The sequence below is a fragment of the Lipotes vexillifer genome, unplaced genomic scaffold (genome assembly GCF_000442215.2).
Source record: "Lipotes vexillifer unplaced genomic scaffold, Lipotes_vexillifer_v1.1 scaffold563, whole genome shotgun sequence".
Lineage (NCBI taxonomy): Eukaryota > Metazoa > Chordata > Mammalia > Artiodactyla > Lipotidae > Lipotes > Lipotes vexillifer.
Window position 1 is genome coordinate 818,737 of NW_006769542.1, and position 18,544 is coordinate 837,280.

At 34.9% G+C, this 18,544-nt stretch overlaps 1 protein-coding gene across 1 annotated transcript in view; it reads right to left on the bottom strand.

Annotated features, from left to right (window-relative positions):
- Positions 1 to 18,544, bottom strand: part of RNF180 (ring finger protein 180) — a 279,926-nt gene that overhangs the window by 235,433 nt on the left and 25,949 nt on the right. The window contains exon 2 of the mRNA XM_007445646.1: positions 16,966 to 17,100. Within this exon, the coding sequence (XP_007445708.1) occupies positions 16,966 to 17,100 (135 nt within the window). The remainder of the gene's footprint in view (positions 1 to 16,965; positions 17,101 to 18,544) is intronic.

Below are 18,544 nucleotides of genomic sequence, written 5' to 3' on the forward strand. Positions count from 1 at the left end.
AATGTAATAGAGTGGAAATTTTTATGAAAAATGTCGGCAAACTAGATGAAATAAAATTCTTAAAAGATACAATTTACTTAAATGAATCAAGAAGAAATGGGCTGTATGAAGAGCTCTAAATCAATTAAGCTAAATTTGAAATTAAATCCTGTCTCCCACCAAAAATAAACAAATCGCTCCAGGCCCAGATGGCTTTTCTGGTGAACTGTATCAAACAGTTAAGGAAGAAATGTACAAATCCTATACAACTTCTTTCAGAAAACTGAGTATGATGGACTGCTTCCCAACTCATTTTATGAGGCCAGCATTATCACAAAAATTTTTAAAGATAAAGACGTTACAATAAAGGACATCCATGAAGGAGAGGATCAAAATGATGGAGTAGGAAGACCCTGAGCTCACTTACCCCCACGAAAACATCAAAACTACAACTACATACAGAGAAACTCTTGTTGAGAATGACCTGAACACTAGCAGGACAGACGGCTCTTTTACAACCAAGGTTATGAAAGAGAGAACCACACAGAGCCTGGTAGGAGAGGAAGAGAAGCATTTCTAGTTGCAACCTAGCCCCCTAGTGGGTGACCAAGAAGAGGAAGGGGATATCACAGTCTTGGCATCCTCCCTAAGAAGTCAGGGGTTCAAGTCCCATATTAAGCACCCAAGCCCTGGGGTCTAGCAACAGGAAGACGAGTCCCCTTGGATGCTTGGAAAATCAGTGGGGCTTTCCAGAGGGCTGTAAGAAACCGGGACTCTGCTCTTGAAGGGCATGCACACAGACTTGCTTGCTCCCAGTCCAAGGATAGAGGCAGCAGAATGAAAACTGTTTGGTGCTCGGGCCAGCCTGCCAGGACCATCCCAGAATGCCCGCCCAACCTACACTGAGCACCTGCTCTAGCCCCTCCAGCTCAGGTACTGCTTCCCACCAATGTGCAGACTGCCATCACACACAGGGAGAAGCACAGCCAGCTCAGAATGGCTGCCCCAGCCCCTTGGGCCCTGACACTGCCCCCGCCAACCAAGGCAGAGACCACCATCACCATTGTATGCCTGCTGAGAAGAGGAGAAGCAAAACCAGATCAGAACTGCTGCTCCAGCCTCTTGGGCCCTGACCTCACCCCTAACCAAGATAATCCAAGTCCAAGACCACCAATGCTCTGAGGGAAAAGCCCAATTCCCTCAGGGCTCCTGCTCTAGCCCCTCAGGCCACAGTTCCACCACCAGACAGGGGTGCAATTGCCATCAAGTATGGGAAAAACCCTGACTCACACTGGGCTCTGGCTCTAGCTCATACAACTTTGGCCCTACCTCCCACCAAGGCAGTGGTCAGCAGCACATCCCAGGAAAAGACATGGCCCATGATCACTTCAGATCCAACTCTCCCACCAATGTCCAGGCACAAGCGGCCTGTATAGGGATGTTCCCACACACGGACACACCTTCAAGACCAGGATATGTAACTCTTTCACCTAATTTCATTAAAACAGAGAAAATCAAACAAAATAATAAAATAATAAAGGTTAGAATGGAAATAGACAAAAAAATAGAAAAGATCAATGAAACTAAGAGCTGGTTTTTAAAAGATAAACAAAATTGACAAACCTTTAGCCAGACTCATCAAGGAAAAAAAAATGAGGTCTAAGTAAACAAAATTAGAAATGAAAGAGAAGAAATTACAACCAATATCACAGAAATATAATCATAATACTATGAACAGGTACATGCTAACAAACTGGATAATCTAGAATAATTGGATAAATTTCTAGAAACATACAATCATCCAAGACTGAATAAAAAAGAAACAGAAAATATAAATAGACCAATTACTAATATTAAAATTGAATCAGTAATCAAAAAACTCCCAAAAAACCAAAGTCCATGACACAACAGCTTCACAGGGCAATTCTATCAAAAATTTAAAGAAGAGTTAATACCTATCCTTCTCAAACTATTCCAAAATATTGAACAGGAGGGAACACTTCCAAATTCATTCTATGAGGCCAGCATTACTCTGATACCAAAACCAGACAAAGACACTACTACTACAGAAAATTAGAGGCCAACATCCCTGATGAACACAGATGCAAAAATCTTCAATGAAATATTAGCAAACCAAATTCAATGATACATAAAAAGGATCATACATCATGATCAAGTGGGATTTATTCCATGGATACAAAGATGGTTCAACAACCACAAGTCAATCACTGTGATACATCACATTAACAAAACAAAGAATAAAAATTACATGATCATCTCAACAGATGCAGAAAAAGTACTTGACAAAATTCAACATCGATTCATGATAAAAAAAATCTTGACCAAGTTGGTATAGAGGGAACATACTTCAACATAGTAAACACCATTTATGACAAACTCACAGCTAGCATTCTACTCAACAGTGGAAAGTTCAAAGCTTTTCCTCTGAGATTAGAAATAAGACAAGCACAACACTATAAATCAACTATATTTCAAAAAAAAAAGACAAGGATACCCAGTCTCAACACTTTTGCTCAACATAGTACTGGAAGTTCTAGCAACAGCAATCAGACTAGAAAAAAAAATAAAAGGCATCCAAATTGGAAGGAAACAAGTAAAACTGTCACTATTTGCAAATGACATGATACTGTACTATTCAGTAAACACTTCACCAAAAAACTATTAGCACTAATAAATGAATTCAATAAAGTTCCAGGATATAAGAAAAATATACAGAAATCTGTTGCATTTCTATAGACTAATAATAAACTATCAAAAGGAGAAATCAATCCCATTTACAATCATATGAAAAAGAACAAAAGACCTAGGAATAAATTTAACCAAGGAGGTGATGACTTGTACTTTGAAAACTATATGACACTGAAGGAAGAAATTAAAAATAATATAAATAAATGGAATGATATCCCATGTTCATGGACTGGAAAAAATATTGTTGAAATGTCCATACTGCCCAAAGCATTCTACAGATTTAATGTAATCTGTACCAAAATACCCATTACATTTTTCACAGAACTAAAACAAATGATCCTAAAATTTGTATGGAACCACAAAAGACCCCAAGAAGCCAAAGCAATCTTGAGAAAAAAAGAACAAAGGTAAAAGTATCATGCTTCCTGACTTCAGATTATACTACAAAAAAGCTACAGTTACCAAAACAGTATTGTACTGGCACAAAAACAGACACAAAGATCAATGGAACAGAAATAAACCGACATACATATGGTCAATTAATCTACAACAAAGAAGGCAAGAATATACAACAGGGAAAAGAGAGTTTCTTCAATAAGTGGTGTTGGGAAAATTGGAGAGCTATATGTAAAAGAATGAAATTAGAACATTTGTTCACACCATATATAAAAATAAATTCAAAATGTATTAAAGACCAAAATGTAAGACCTGAAACCACAAAACTCCTAGAAGAAAACATAGGCAGTATGGTCTTTGACACTGGTCTTAGCAATATTTTCTTTGAATTTGTCTCCTTAAGCATGGAATACAAAAGTGAAAACAAACAAATCGGACCTAATCAAGATTAAAAGCTTTTACCTATTAAGGTTTTAAAAATCCTAATAATATAGTTTTTCTAATTTTCAGTTTATTTTTTCCCAAAGAGATAACCTGACGCCACTAATTTAAAGCCTTTAAATTCCTCAAATGAGGTTGCTTCGTTTAATCATTTATCTTAAAATACATCCATTAAAACTTGTTTTATCACGTATATTTGTGTGATTTTTTTAAAGATTAAGTGACTGTGGACTTTATAGTTTGATGTCTTATTTTACCTGTAAAATTAAATTGGAAGTAAATATCATGAATATCATATATATTTATGTTTCTAAGACAGTGTATGTAATTACAGTTGAAGTAGTTGGCAGTCTCATTTATAACTGAGGCCTCTGTGTTTATCCTGGTTTTCTTTGTTTGCCATATCTAATTTTCAGAAAGGGAAACAATACTATACACTCTTAACCCAACCTTTTATGCTCCTTCAACCAGTATCAATTGCTGTAACTGATTTTTGTCTATTTTGTTGGCATGAGAGAATGCTTTAACTTTTAAATATTTAGAGAAAAATATTAGAAGGAAACCATCAACAAAATGGAAAGGCAACTTAATGAATGGGAAAAGATATTTTCAAAAGATGTAACTGATAAAGCATTAATATCTGAAATAGATAAAGAACTCACACAACTAAATATCAAATAGAACAAACAATACAGTTAAAAAAATGGTTAGAGGATCTAAACAGGCATTTTTCCAAAGAAGACATACAGATGGACAATAGGCACATGAAAAAGTGCTCAACATCCCTAGTCATCAGGGAAATGCAAATCGAAACCATAATGAGATATCACCTCACACCTGTCAGAATGACCACCATCACAAAGATGAGAAATAACACGTGTTGACAAGGATGAGGAGAAAAGGAAACCCTCATGTACTGCTGGTGGGAATATAAATTGGTACAGCCACTATTGAAAATAGTATGCAGGTTCCTCAAAAAAAAAAAAAAAACAGTGCTACCATACGATCCAGTAATTCCACTTCTGGGCCTTTATCTGAAGAAAACAAACAATACTTCAAAAAGATATATGCATCCCAATGTTTACGGCAGCATTACTTACAACAGTCAAATATGGAAACAACAAAGGTGCCCATCAATGGATAAAGAAAATGTGGTATATGTGTTTGTGTATGTGTATAGACACACACACAAACTGAGTGTCACTCAGCCATAAATAATAATGAAATCCTGCCATCTGTGACAACATGGATGGACCTGGATGACATTATGCTAGTAAAATAAGTCAGAGAGAGAAAGATAAATACTGCACGTTTTCACTTACATACGGAATCTAAAAAACAAAGAAATATAACAAAACAGTAACAGACTCACAGATACAGAGAACAGACTGGTGGTTGCCAAAAGGGAGAGGGATAAGAGGAGGGCTAAAATGGGTGAAAAGGATTAAGAAGTACAGATAACTAGGTATAAAATACATAAGTTACAAAGGCATAATGTACAGCATTAGAGTAAATATTTTATAACTATGTGAAGTATAATACATAAAAATATGAAATTACTATGCTGTACAGCTGGAATATAATATTGTAAGTTAACTATACTTTGAATAAAAAAGACATCCACAGACGAACATCTCTCTTAAACAAAGCATCAAAATCCTTGATAAAATATTAATAAGTAAAATTTAGCAATAGATTATCATATATACATAGAAAATACTAAGAGATCCACAAAAAGCAACTAAAAAGTGAGTTTAGCATAATACGTTTGCAGGATATAAAGTCAATATACAAATTCAACTCTATTTCTTTAGATTAGCCACAAGAAATTGTAATGGGTAACTTATTAAATATCAATTATAACAGCAGCAAAAAACATGAACAACTTAGGAATAAATTTAATACAATATGTACAAGATCTCTCCCTCATAAACTAGAAAACACTGCTGAACGAATTGAGGAATACATAGTGGTGTGTATCTCAGGAATGAAAGATTGATATAGCATTCAAAAATCATTCAATATAACTCAATATAATAATATAAAACAGAACAAAAATGTAGAAAATATTTTGATATATGTGGAAAAATCATTTGATAAAATTCAACATCCATTCATAATGAAAACTTAGAAACTAAAAATGGAAGAAAACTTTTTCAATCTGATAAAAGGTATCTATGAAAAACCTTTAACTAAACTTATACTCAGTGGTGTAAGATAATTGTTTTACCCTCAGATTGGGAACAGAATGTCTTCATTCTCACCTTTCTAGTCCACATTGTATTGATGGTCTAAGTCAGTACAGTATGACAAGAAAAAGAAATAAAAGACATACAGATTAGAAATCAACAAAACGACAAGATATATCTTCACACCCACTTAGGATGGCTATAATAAAAAATAGAAATAAACAGAAAATAAGGGTTGGTAAGGATGTGGAGAAATTGGACCCACTGTACATTTATGATGGGAATGTAAATGGTGCAGCCACTGTGGAAAATAGTTTTGTGGTTCCTCAATAAGTTAAACATTGAATTACCAACTGGCTTAAGAATTCTACTCCTGGGTGTATATCCAAAATAATAAAAAAACAGGTGTTCGAACAAAAACTTGTATAAAAATGTTCATAGCAACACTACTGAAAATAGTCAAAAGGTGGAAACAACTCAAATGTCCATCAACTTATAAATGTATAAACAATATGTGGTAGATCCCTATGATGAAATAATGTGCAGTCATAAAAAGGGATAAAATATTGATACATGCTGTAACATGGATAAACGTTGAAAACACTATGCTGGTGAAAGAAGCCAGATCAAAAGGCTGTATATTGTGTGATTCCCTTTGTATTAAATATCCAGAATCAATAAATCCATAGAGACAGGAAGCATATTAGTAATTGCCAGGGGTTTGGGGGAGGTGGAAATGGGCAATGACTGCTTAATGAGCATGGACCTTCCACATGGGGTGATGAGAATGTTCTGGAACTAGTGATGATGGTTGCACAGCATTGTAAGTGTACTAGATATCAGTAGTGGTAAATTTTATGTTATGTGTATTTTAGCATAATTCTTTAAAATAACTTTTTCACAGACAACACAACATAAAGAAAATACTAAGAAATTCACCAAAAAAACTGTTAAATTAATAAGCACAACTTCAGTATAGAATGTCAATATACAAATTTCTGTGTATCGCACTTCTGTAACAACAAACGATGGGAAAGTAAACATTTAAAAAATACCACTTAATATAGTACCAAGAAAACATGAACTACTTAGGTATAAACTTGACACAATATATACAAGACTTGTCCACTGAAAACTACAAAACACTATACAGAAAATTAAAGACCTAATAAAACCAAGAAATATACCATGTTCATAGAATGGAAAGTTTGATATTTTTAAGATGTCAATTGCTTCCATATTAACCTATAGATTCAATACAACCCACTCAAAATCCCAGCAGGCTTATTTATAGAAATTGATAAATACATTGTAAAATTTATGTAAAAAATGCAAAATGACCTAAAACATCCTGAAAAGTTTTGCAACAGAATAAGAAATGTAGAGGACATACACTACCTGAGTTTAACACTTATAAGATCAATGGAATAGAGTAAAAAAAATAGATCTGTATATCAATTGTTTCTTGGTAAATATGCCAAGATAATGAGAAAAGATAGACTTTTCAATAATTGGTGCTGGAACAACTGAATATCCACATGAAGTAAAAAAATAATAACAAAAATAATAAAAATGCTTACCACACACATGAAAAACAAATCAAAATGGATCAGGATCCTAAAAGTAAAAGCCACAACCACAAAATGTCTAGAACAGGAAAAAAATCTTTGAAACCTGGGGATAGGCAAAGTAGTCTCAGGACACAAAAACATTACCCATAAAGGAAAAAAATGATAAACTGGATTTCATCAAAATTAAAACCACCTACTCTTTGAAAGTCATCACTAATAAAATGAAAACAGAAACCGCAGACTAGAAGAAAATTTTTGCAAAACCTGTATCTAACAAGAAGTTTTTAGCCAGAATATATAAAGAACTCTTACAACTAAACATGAAGAAAATACAATTTAAAAAATGATTATAAAATTTCAACAGACATTTCACAAAAGATGATGTACTAATGTCCGATAATCACATGAAAAGAGGCATAACAGTCACTGGAGAAATGCAAATTCAAACTATAATGAGACATATACATATTTATTACAAGAGCTAAAATGGAAAAAAGAAAAGAAAAAAAGGGAAAGAAAAAAGCAAAAAGAACTGGAAATATCAGTACAAAGACATAGAGCAACTGAAACTCATACGCTTTCAGTGGGAATGCAAAATGATATAGTCATTTTAGAAAACAGTTTGTCAGTTTCTTAAAAAGCTATGCCCACACTTATCATAGAACCAAGCAATCCCTAGTAGTAACCAAGAAAAATAAAAATATAGGTCCACATAAAGATTTGTAGCTCAAAACTGCAAACACCTAAAATGTCCATCAACAACTACAGCATCCATACAGTAGATAAACTGTGAAATGTATACAATGAAGTAATACTCAGTAATAAAAAGGAAGGGACTACTGAATCAATTTCAAAAACACTATGCTGAGCATAAAAAGCCAGACATAAAATAATATCTGCTCTATGATTACATATGTAAGAAACTCTAGAAAAGACCAAATGTTGTTACCTCTTGACAATGGTGGCAGGTACACGAGTACATATACATTTGTCAAAGCTCACTGAAATGTGTATTTCATTACATATAAATTATACCCTTGGGCTTCCCTGGTGGCGCAGTGGTTAATAATCCGCCTGCCAATGCAGGGGACACGGGTTCAAGTCCTGGTCTGGGAGGATCCCACATGTCGCGGAGCAACTAAGCTCATGCACCACAACTACTGAACATGTGCTCTAGAGCCCGCGAGCCACAACTACTGAGCCTGCGAGCCACAACTACTGAAGCCCGCACACCTAGAGCCCTGCTCCGCAACGAGAAGCCACCACAATGAGAAGCCCACGCGCCGCAACAAAGAGTAGCCCCCGCTCACTGCAACTAGGGAAAGCCCATGCACCGCAAAGAAGACCCAATGCAGCCAAAAAAAAAAAAAAATTATACCCTAATAAAACTAAACCTAAAAGTTAGCAGTGTAACTTTACCTAAAGTTACTTTGTGAAGAACAGAATTAATCTTGTAAACATCAATACCTGTACACATTAGCCCATTCCATTAGGAGCTGAGAGTTATGCAGATTAGTATAACTAATGAATTCTTAAAAAGGCTCTCATAGAGAATACAAAGTGGAATTGACAAATACAGCCTTCTTTACTTCACTATTAGATCCGAAATTTTTTTGGAATTTTCAAGGTTCTGTTTATCCATGAGCTAAATAAAAAAATATTTCTACATTGGTATAAAGAATAGAATATTATGTCAAAGTAAGTTAATAGCAATCAACCTATCAAGATTTATTGGGTCATTACTAGACACAGTGTTGACCACATAAAGAGAGTAAAGAAACTTATTTATATGCCAGGGACTGTGTTTTACCTTAACACGTATTATCTCATTTTACTATTTCATTGTGCATATTCCATTATTTCATTTAATCAGATAAAGTGATCATGATATTTAGTCACATAAGATTGATGACTGTACTAAGAAACCACTATCTGTTATAAATTCTAGAGATGTTTTATGAACATTCCTATGAGAAAAAACACTGGAGTCATATATCTAGGTATGTAAAGGAAATGTTACAATGTACCTATTCTTCTTATTTTTACCAGGTAACAAGTATTTGTACTGTGCTACTACAGCCCAGGCACTCTTTGAAAGGTTTTATTATTTTACAAATAAGGAAACTGAACCAAAAGAAAGTAAGTAACTTTTATGTAACTTGTCCAAGGTCACACAGTAAGTAGCAAAGAAAGGATTTCCATCCAGGCAGTCTGGCTTCAGAACTGAAGTCACTAAGCTTCCACTGTTACTTCCTATACCAAATCAATATTAACTTTTATAGGGCAATCATCTTTCTTACATCTTCAGCCTGAGTATGTTTTAAGGTGTGATACTACTATTCTTCCAGAGGACTACAAAAAAAGCAAAACAAAACAAACAAAAACTGGAAGCATAACTTACTTTCAAATTAACCAAAAACAATGTACTAACTTACACAGAAGAAAGGTAGGTTTAGAAAAAATTCCAATTGATTCTGATATGCAGCTCCCAAACCAATCTCCCTGATTTGAGAACTATTAATATAAAGCAAGCACATATTTTTCTCTAAATATTTAAAAGTTAAAGCATTCTCTCATGCCAACAAAATAGACAAAAATCAGTTACAGCAATTGATACTGGTTGAAGGAGCATAAAAGGTTGGGTAAAGAGTGTATAGTATTGTTTCCCTTTCTGAAAATTAGACATGGCAAACAAAGAAAACCAGGATAAACACAGAGGCCTCAGTTATGAGACTGCCAACTACTTCAACTGTAATTACACACACTGTCTTAGAAACATAAATATATATGATATTCATGATATTTACTTCCAATTTAATTTTACAGGTAAAATAAGACATCAAACTATAAAGTCTACAGTCACTTAATTTTTAAAAAAATCACACAAATATACGTGATAAAACAAGTTTTAATGGATGTATTTTAAGATAAATGATTAAATGAAGCAACCTCATTTGAGGAATTTAAAGGCTTTAAAGTAGTGGCGGTCAGGTTATCTCTTTGGGAAAAAATAAACTGAAAATTAGAAAAACTATATTATTAGGATTTTTAAAACCTTAATAGACAGCTTTTTGTGTCTCAAGTTTATCATGTGGGCAAAGGAGGAAGTGAAGGAAGAGAAGTAACTAACAGCCAGTTTCACTTAATACTGTCAGAAAAATGTTGACAAAATATTTTGTAAATGAAACCTTTTGTTCAAGCAGTAGGGGGAGCTAATGCACTGTTATTGATATTGCTTTTTCTTTAAGGGTAGGGAATGTTTTCAGTTACTGTGTCCAGAGAACTTCTTTAATTTTAAAATTACAAACTGTATGCATTATCGTTTTATCATTTACTGATTGTTAAGAGTTTTAATTGAACAGAACAGGTTAAATGTAAAAAGGTGACATAATATTATATAATTTTTGAAAAATGTTTAACACTAACACATTTCCAATGTTAGTAATAACATTCCCTTAGCTAACACATTAAAAGTTAGCCAACTATATTATTTAAGTAATATAGTTTATTTAAATATTTGCAGCTATCAGCTATAAACACTACAGAGAAAAAGATCAGGTAATAAAAATGTCATTTAGATTAACATTATTAATTAAATGTTTAAAGGGTTATAAATATAAACGAACCAAATCCTATTGGACTGCCTGGTTTTACTATTGTAGGTTGAGAACATACTTCAAGGGTGAAAACTTTTTTTACTCAAAAGTCAGAATGAATAAAAAAGAAATGGGAAGCCTCATTTAAAGGCAGACCATTCCCTGCATGTATTCTTGCTACCTTTCTAATTTCACGTTTTCAAAATTGCCAAAATAATTTTTTAAAACTTCAGTGGTCATGTCACTCCTTTTCACTGACTTTCCAGCTTTTAGGAAAAAGATCAAAGTCCTTAATTTGTCTTGCAAGACCATAAATGATCTAACCAACACCCATCTTTCTAGCCTCAAATCTGGCTAAACTCTCTATCTCTGCCCTCCAATCATAGAAATCTTCTAGTTCCATGGAGATACATCACATTCTTTCCACCACAGGGCCTTTGAATATGCTGGTCCCAAAGCTTGGAAGGTCCTCTGTCTTGTACTGTCCTGGCTACTCATCCACCATATCTCTACACAAGTCGTTTCCTCAGAAAAGCCTCCCGCTTACAACAACAATCCTATGTCCATGTCCTATCTTTATGGCTCCCTATACGTTTCCTTTTTTTCCACTTACACAGCTAATAATTTAATATTTATGAATGAACACTATCCTGAAAGTTTCACAAGGACAGAACACTTCTCTTCTGCTCTTCATTGAATTTCCAGTGCCTGTCATATTTTAGTTGATCTGAGCTGGCATAACAAAATACCACAGACTGGGTGGCTTAGACAACAGACATTTATTCTTCACAATCCTGGAGGCTGGAAGTCTATGATCAAAGTGCCAGCATGTTCAGGTACTGGTGAGAGCTCTCCTCTTAATTTGCAGATAGCTGCCTTCTTGCTGTATCCTCACATGGTAGAGAGAGAAAGAGATCTCCCTCTTCCCCCTCTTATAAGAGAGAAAAGAGATTTCTCTCTCTTCTTCTTACTGGATTAAGGCCCCATCCTTATAACCTGATTTAACCTTAGAAACCTCCTAAAGACCTATCTCCAGATACAGTCACTTCGGTGGTTAGGACTCACAGCTACAATGAACATTGACCAATGATTTCCTCCTTGCTAAAACCAAAGCATACTTTTAATTCTCATTCAGAGTCTCTACATTTGGCCATGCAGTTTGTATGCCATTTCCGTACAAATCTGGGGGCACCTTTCACAGATTAGCACCCTCTAGAATTATGCAGTGTACAACCTGCACGTTAAAGGCGGTATCTGGTCTTCTATGTCTCGCTACAACGTTCAATATTACTAACGAATCCCTCTTTCTGGAAGATATTCACCCCTTGACTTCCATGACACCGTATCCTGATTTTCAATCCTATCTTTCTTACTACTCTTTTTTTCCTACTTTGTGATGTTTTTTTCCTGTCCATCCCTTAAATGTTCCTAGGCCCTCTTCTTTCTCACTCCATTCACACTCTGCATGGTGATCTCATCTACTTTCACAGCTTGACTCACCACTTAAATGCTGATGACTCCCAAATCCACACTTTCAGTTCAGATCTCTGCTCTGAATCCCATAACCATAGATCCAGGAGCCTTCCAGAAATCTCTTTTTAAATGTCCTTTTAGGCCACATAAACTTGACGTGCCCCAAACTGTGCCAAAACGGACTAAGAAGTGAAAGCGGAGGACACCACCTCTGACGCAACGCCCACCACGCCAGACTTCACAAACAGACACCAATTTTGTTATTTTCTGGTTTTAGGGTTTTCATTGTTATTTTTTGCTTTTGGTTTTGGTTCTGGCCCACATTTCACGTATCTCAGGCCTGAAGGTAGAGTAGGAGTCCCCTTTTGTCCCTGTGGACATTGTAGACTGTCTCAAAATTCCATTCTAAATTCCCAGTCACATGCCTTACCATATGCCAGTGGCTGGAAAACTAAAGCTCAAGTGTCCCAGATTCCCTTACAGCTCAAGTTCCACACATGACCTAGCTTTCCCCAAGCTGATGCACTGTTCAATATTATGAAAGCAGAAGTGATGAGTTTTGTTGTGTTGTTTCTTCTAGCAAGCTTGGTTTTGAAGGTACTTAGTCTGTGGCAAAAGTTAGTGATTCCAATGTCCAGTTCCTAGTTCTGTGGGGACTAAGAGGCAGCGTGTGAGACTGCCATTTCCTGGCATTGGTCAGGGCTAAACAAGTGTGGCTCTGGAGCCAACAGCTGTGGATGCTATTTCCTCAGTTTCCTGATCCTTTATGTTCTTCTGAGGGCCATTTCACATCTGCATGGGGTGAGGAAGACAGGAGACAAAGTCCAGGGTTTGCTCAGGGTCGGGAGACTGTAAGAGGGAACTCCTACATAAAGCTGGGTTATAGTATCAGTATAAGGGTGAATGAGAAATAAACCTGTTGCTCAGAAGGACAAAGAAGGAAAGTTGCCTTTCTCAACTTTGGTATTTAGTAGAAGGAAAGGAAAAAGTCTTCTTAGGGTACTGAAGAATTTCTTAAACAAAAAGTACAGAACATAAAGGAGATGATTAATAAATTTATCTATATTATTTTACAAATTCTGTTCATCAAAATATACCACAAAGAGTGAAATACAAGTTATATAAACTGGCAAAAGATATTTGCAATACAACAACCAACAAATAATTAGTATTCAGAGTACATAAAGAGTTTCCAAAAATCAAAGCTACATAATAGAAAAACAGGCAAGGACAAAAAGACATTTCACAGAAAACACAAACAGCCTTAAACAATGAAAAGACGTTAAATGTTGGCAAAGATGTGGAATCACAGCAATGTTTAACTGCTGCTCATGGGACTGTCATTTGAAAACAACTTAGCATTGTCCAGTAAAGGTGAAGAATCACATATCCTGCAACATACAACTCCATTTCCAGTAATATACTCCTGCCTATGTTTGTCAAGATATGGACAAGTAGCATGGCTTGTAAGGGCAAAACAACTAGATTTAACTCAATGGTAGAGTGAATTATAAATTGTGATATATTAATACACTGCAATACTACACAAAAGTGAAAAAGTGGAGCTGCACTACATGCTGATATTAAGTAAAAGCAGCAATTCCCAGAAGAATACCCACCTATGTTGTGATTTCATTTACAGAAAGTAGACAAACAAAACACTTCCAGAAACAAGAAAAACACTTATTTTATACACAGATACATTTTAAATTATATTGTTAAATAGGTAATAAATTAAGATGATTTGATAGGTGATATATTTAGCATTCTTTCAGCATAACATCTGATAGATTACTTTTAGATTCCAATATTTTATTTTATTGTTTCCTTTAATTAAAACAGATGCTTCTAAGTTCATCTTTAATATTTATATCAAATGCATGTATTTATAAATGTAAAATATATTTGTATAGTTCAAAGAAATACTTAAAGAGAAGCAAATACCAATACATCCACCACCCAGCTTAATAAGTACAACATTACCACTACTTTAGAAGCCCCCTCAGGATCCCTCTCTAATTGTATACTCCTCCTTCCTCCTAGACTTAACAATGATATTGAATTATTCCTCAGGCAGGTTTTTAACAGGTTTTATATATGTATGTTTTATTTTAGATGCATATAATATATATACCTTTATATACATTATTTTATATAAATATAAAATATTTAAATAATATATTTATGTAAATATGCATTTTATATCTATTATTTTAATAAATATATTTTTATCTTATGTTAGTTTCAATAATTATATATATATTTTTTATTATGTATATACATAAACATTTTATTTTATATATAAAACTATAGTGACAGAAAGCAAATCAGTGGTTGCCCAAGGCTGGGCTTGGAAAAAGGGCAAATGGGCCTAAGAAAACTTTCTGAGGTAAGAGAAAGATTTTAAAACTGTTATCATTGAACTGTATTCTTACAATAAATAAATTTTATGGTTTAAAAATTATACTTAAAAATCTGTAAAAAAATATATAAATAGATTTCACAATCTCCTTTGGGAAACCTCTGTGACTAGCCCAGGCAACATTTGCTTACATTCCTCTGTTACAGTACTTATCAAATCAGGCTACACTGCTTGGCCTATTTTCAACTACAGTTTAAAGCTCCTAGAGGACCAGAATGTTTTTCAGTCTTGTATCACTCTCTTCTACAACCTATCCCATTACATTCTAGAGCAGTGTTTGAACTTCTTTTGCTTATTGAGAAGGTGTGACATTGCATAATACCCTGATGGAGGAGCAAAGGCAGTAAAGAGAGTGTGGGGTGAGGTGCACAAGCTCAGGACCCTCACTGTCAGGTTCAACTGTAACTGTACTGCTGGTGAAAGTGTAATCTGAGGCAATTTATTTAATCTTCTGTGCCTCAGTTCCCTTATCTATAAAACTGAGATGACAGATTATCTCCTTCAAGATAATCTATACTGCTATCCTTATACTATAAGGAATGAATAATAGAAAACATTCAAAACAATGCCTACCTAATAAGCATAAGAAAAGGTACTGGACATCATTATCACTAGGAAAAAACAAATTAAAACTATAATGATATACCACTATACATCTACCCGAATGTCTCAAGTTACAAAGTCTGAAAATACCACCTGTAGACAAAGGGTGTAGAGCAACTGGAATTCTCATCACTGCTGCTGGAAGTGAACATTCACTTTGGAAAACTACTAGCAGCTTCTAAAAAACTTAAAATACACCTACTCTATGACCCCCCCCAAACTGATTCCTATGTATATATCAAAAAGAAATAACAAAACACAAACACATAAAGTCTTTTACAAGAATACTGATAGCAGTTTTATTCATAACCCAAAACTAGAAATTCAAATGTCCATCGGCAGAAAAAAGTGATAAATTTTGGTATATTCATAAATGGCATACTACTCAGAAAAGAGGAAGCACACTACATAACACAAAACATAAATGAGCCTTTAAAACATTATGCTGAGCAAAATAAGTCAGGTGCAAGAGTATATGCCATATGATTCCATTAGAATGAAGGTCAGGAACAGGCAAAACTAGTCTATGGTGATAGACATCAATATCGTGGTTGTCTTGTGAGAGGGGAGTATTGCCTGGAAAAGGGCAAAACAACTTTCTGTGGTGATGAAAATATTGTATATCTTGATCTGATTTGTAGCAGGGCTGAAAAAAATTTATCAAGATGTACACTTTTTTTTTTACTCTATAAATTACACCCAATAAAATACTCAGCATGAAAAGATTTTTTCCTCCAATTAAAATGTTTTTTCAGTTTTTAAAAAATGTTAAAAAAAAAGTAGCTGACATGTAGTAAGTATGCAGTCAAAGTCTTCCACTATTATCAGTTCAAGCTGGCTAATCTGTTAGAGTGGATAGGAAATAATCATGATCAAATGTGGTTAAGGAAAACTTAAACAAAACAAACAGTCTCTCAAAGAAGGGGAAGAAAACAATTACATCCACTCTCTCTGCTGAATTGAGAATTCCCTGTAAAGTGCATGGATTACTATCTAGTTTGGACCTCTTTGACACTGCCTCTTGCATATTGCTCTTAGAGAAGTTTAGGGATTTTATCTGTTTTTTTAAAAACATTTACTTTTACCAGGACAACCAATTAAATGCTTTTAAATATTATTCAGGTTTTTCTATTGACTTTTAAATTATACATGAACTTTCCCTTTTAGGCCCATAATGAATACTATATATATAATATGTATATATATATATGTATATGTTTTTATATACATATAAAAATAGGTTTTCTATTTTTTAATATGATCTTGAATTTAATTGTGTGGTGATGACTAAGGTTCACTCATGGTGGGGATAAAAAAAACATGGACTATTATCTTCAACCTATGTTTGTGATCCTACACTTAAAACTTTAACATCATGTTAATGTCAGCAGCTAGAGGTAAACTTAACTGTAACTGTGGAAGGTGGGATGCCTTTCGAATACCACTTTGAAATGTTTTCAGTGGATAAGGTAAAATAAGGTAAAAGCTAAGTCAGGTGTGGAGGGATATGTGTACATGTGTAGGTGTGCCCCCAGCATTCCTATACTAGGAAATTATTTGACGATTATACAGTTAGCAATACTCACCTTAGTCACCTGATTCTCAAGACATTCCATGAAACAACCAGAACCTGCTATGCATTTTCTACATTTCCAACAACGGAGAATACTTATTTCTTCTTGATTATGATTTTTAGTTATCAATTCTTTACTTCTCTTCATCTGTGGGAAAATTAATGCATTTTTAGAATGTTAAACAGTGTCAGATTAAACTTGATTTTCTAAACCCTTTGAACAGCATTAGCTACATGAGGACCAGAAAGAAGAGAATTATCATTTATTGAGGTACCTACTAGTCTTAGGCTAGGGGTGCTCTATAAACTGTACCCAGGATTAATTCTGATAATGATGCATTATATTAGTGACTACCAGCTTCTTTTATTTTTGCAGAACATTTTGTCTATTTCTTTCCATCTGTTCTCACTAAAAGTGGTAAAAGGTAAGAACAGTTAAATAAGTTACTCCAGTAACTTTAAAACTCATAACAAAGAACTATAAATATTCTTACAAATAGGATGTTTTGAATAGCCACAGCATTAAATTTTAAACATAACAAGATTTACTGAGTTGTAGTTAATTCTGTGAAAATTAGAAGTAATTACTTCACACAGGTCAGAATGGTCATCATTCTGGAGAAAAGGGAACCCTCTTGCACTGTTGGTAGAAATGTAAATTGATACAACCACTATGGAGAACAGTATGGAAGTTCCTTAAGAAACTAAAAGTAGAACTACCATATGACCCAGCAATCCTCCTACTGGTCATATACCCAGAGAAGACCATAATTCAAAAAGACATATGCACCCCAATGTTCATTGCAGTACTATTCATAATAGGCAGGACATGGAAGCAACCTAAATGTCCATCAACAGAGGAATGGATAAGGAAGATGTGTACATATGCACAACGGAATATTACTCAGCCATTAAAAGAAACGAAATCTGGTCATTTGTAGAGATATGGATGGACCTAGAGACTGTCATACAGTGAAGTAAGTCAGAAAGAGAAAAACAAATGTCATTTACTAACGCATATATGTGGAATCTAAAAAAATGGTATAGATGATCTTATCTGCAAAGCAGAAATACAGACACAGACGTAGAGAACAAACGTATGGACACCAAGGGGTAAAGGGGGGGTGGGGTGAACTGGGAGATGGGGATTGACATATATACACTATTGATACTATGTATAAAATAGATAACTAATGAGAACCTACTGTATAGCACAGGGAACTCTACTCAATGCTCTGCGATGATCTAAATGGGAAGGAAATCCAAAAAGGAGGGGATACATGTATACGTATAGCTGACTCACTTTGCTGTACAATAGAAACTAACATAACATTGTAAAGCAACTGTACTCCAATAAAAAAAAATTACTTCAAATTAATGGGAAAAATCCTGTATCCTAGGGCTTCCCTGGTGGCGCAGTGGTTGGGGGTCCGCCTGCCGGTGCAGGGGATGCGGGTTCGTGCCCCGGTCCGGGGGGATCCCGCGTGCCGCGGAGCGGCTGGGCCCGTGGGCCGTGGCCGCTGGGCCTGCGCGTCCGGAGCCTGTGCTCTGCAGCGGGAGAGGCCGCGGCGGTGGGAGGCCCGCGTACAGCA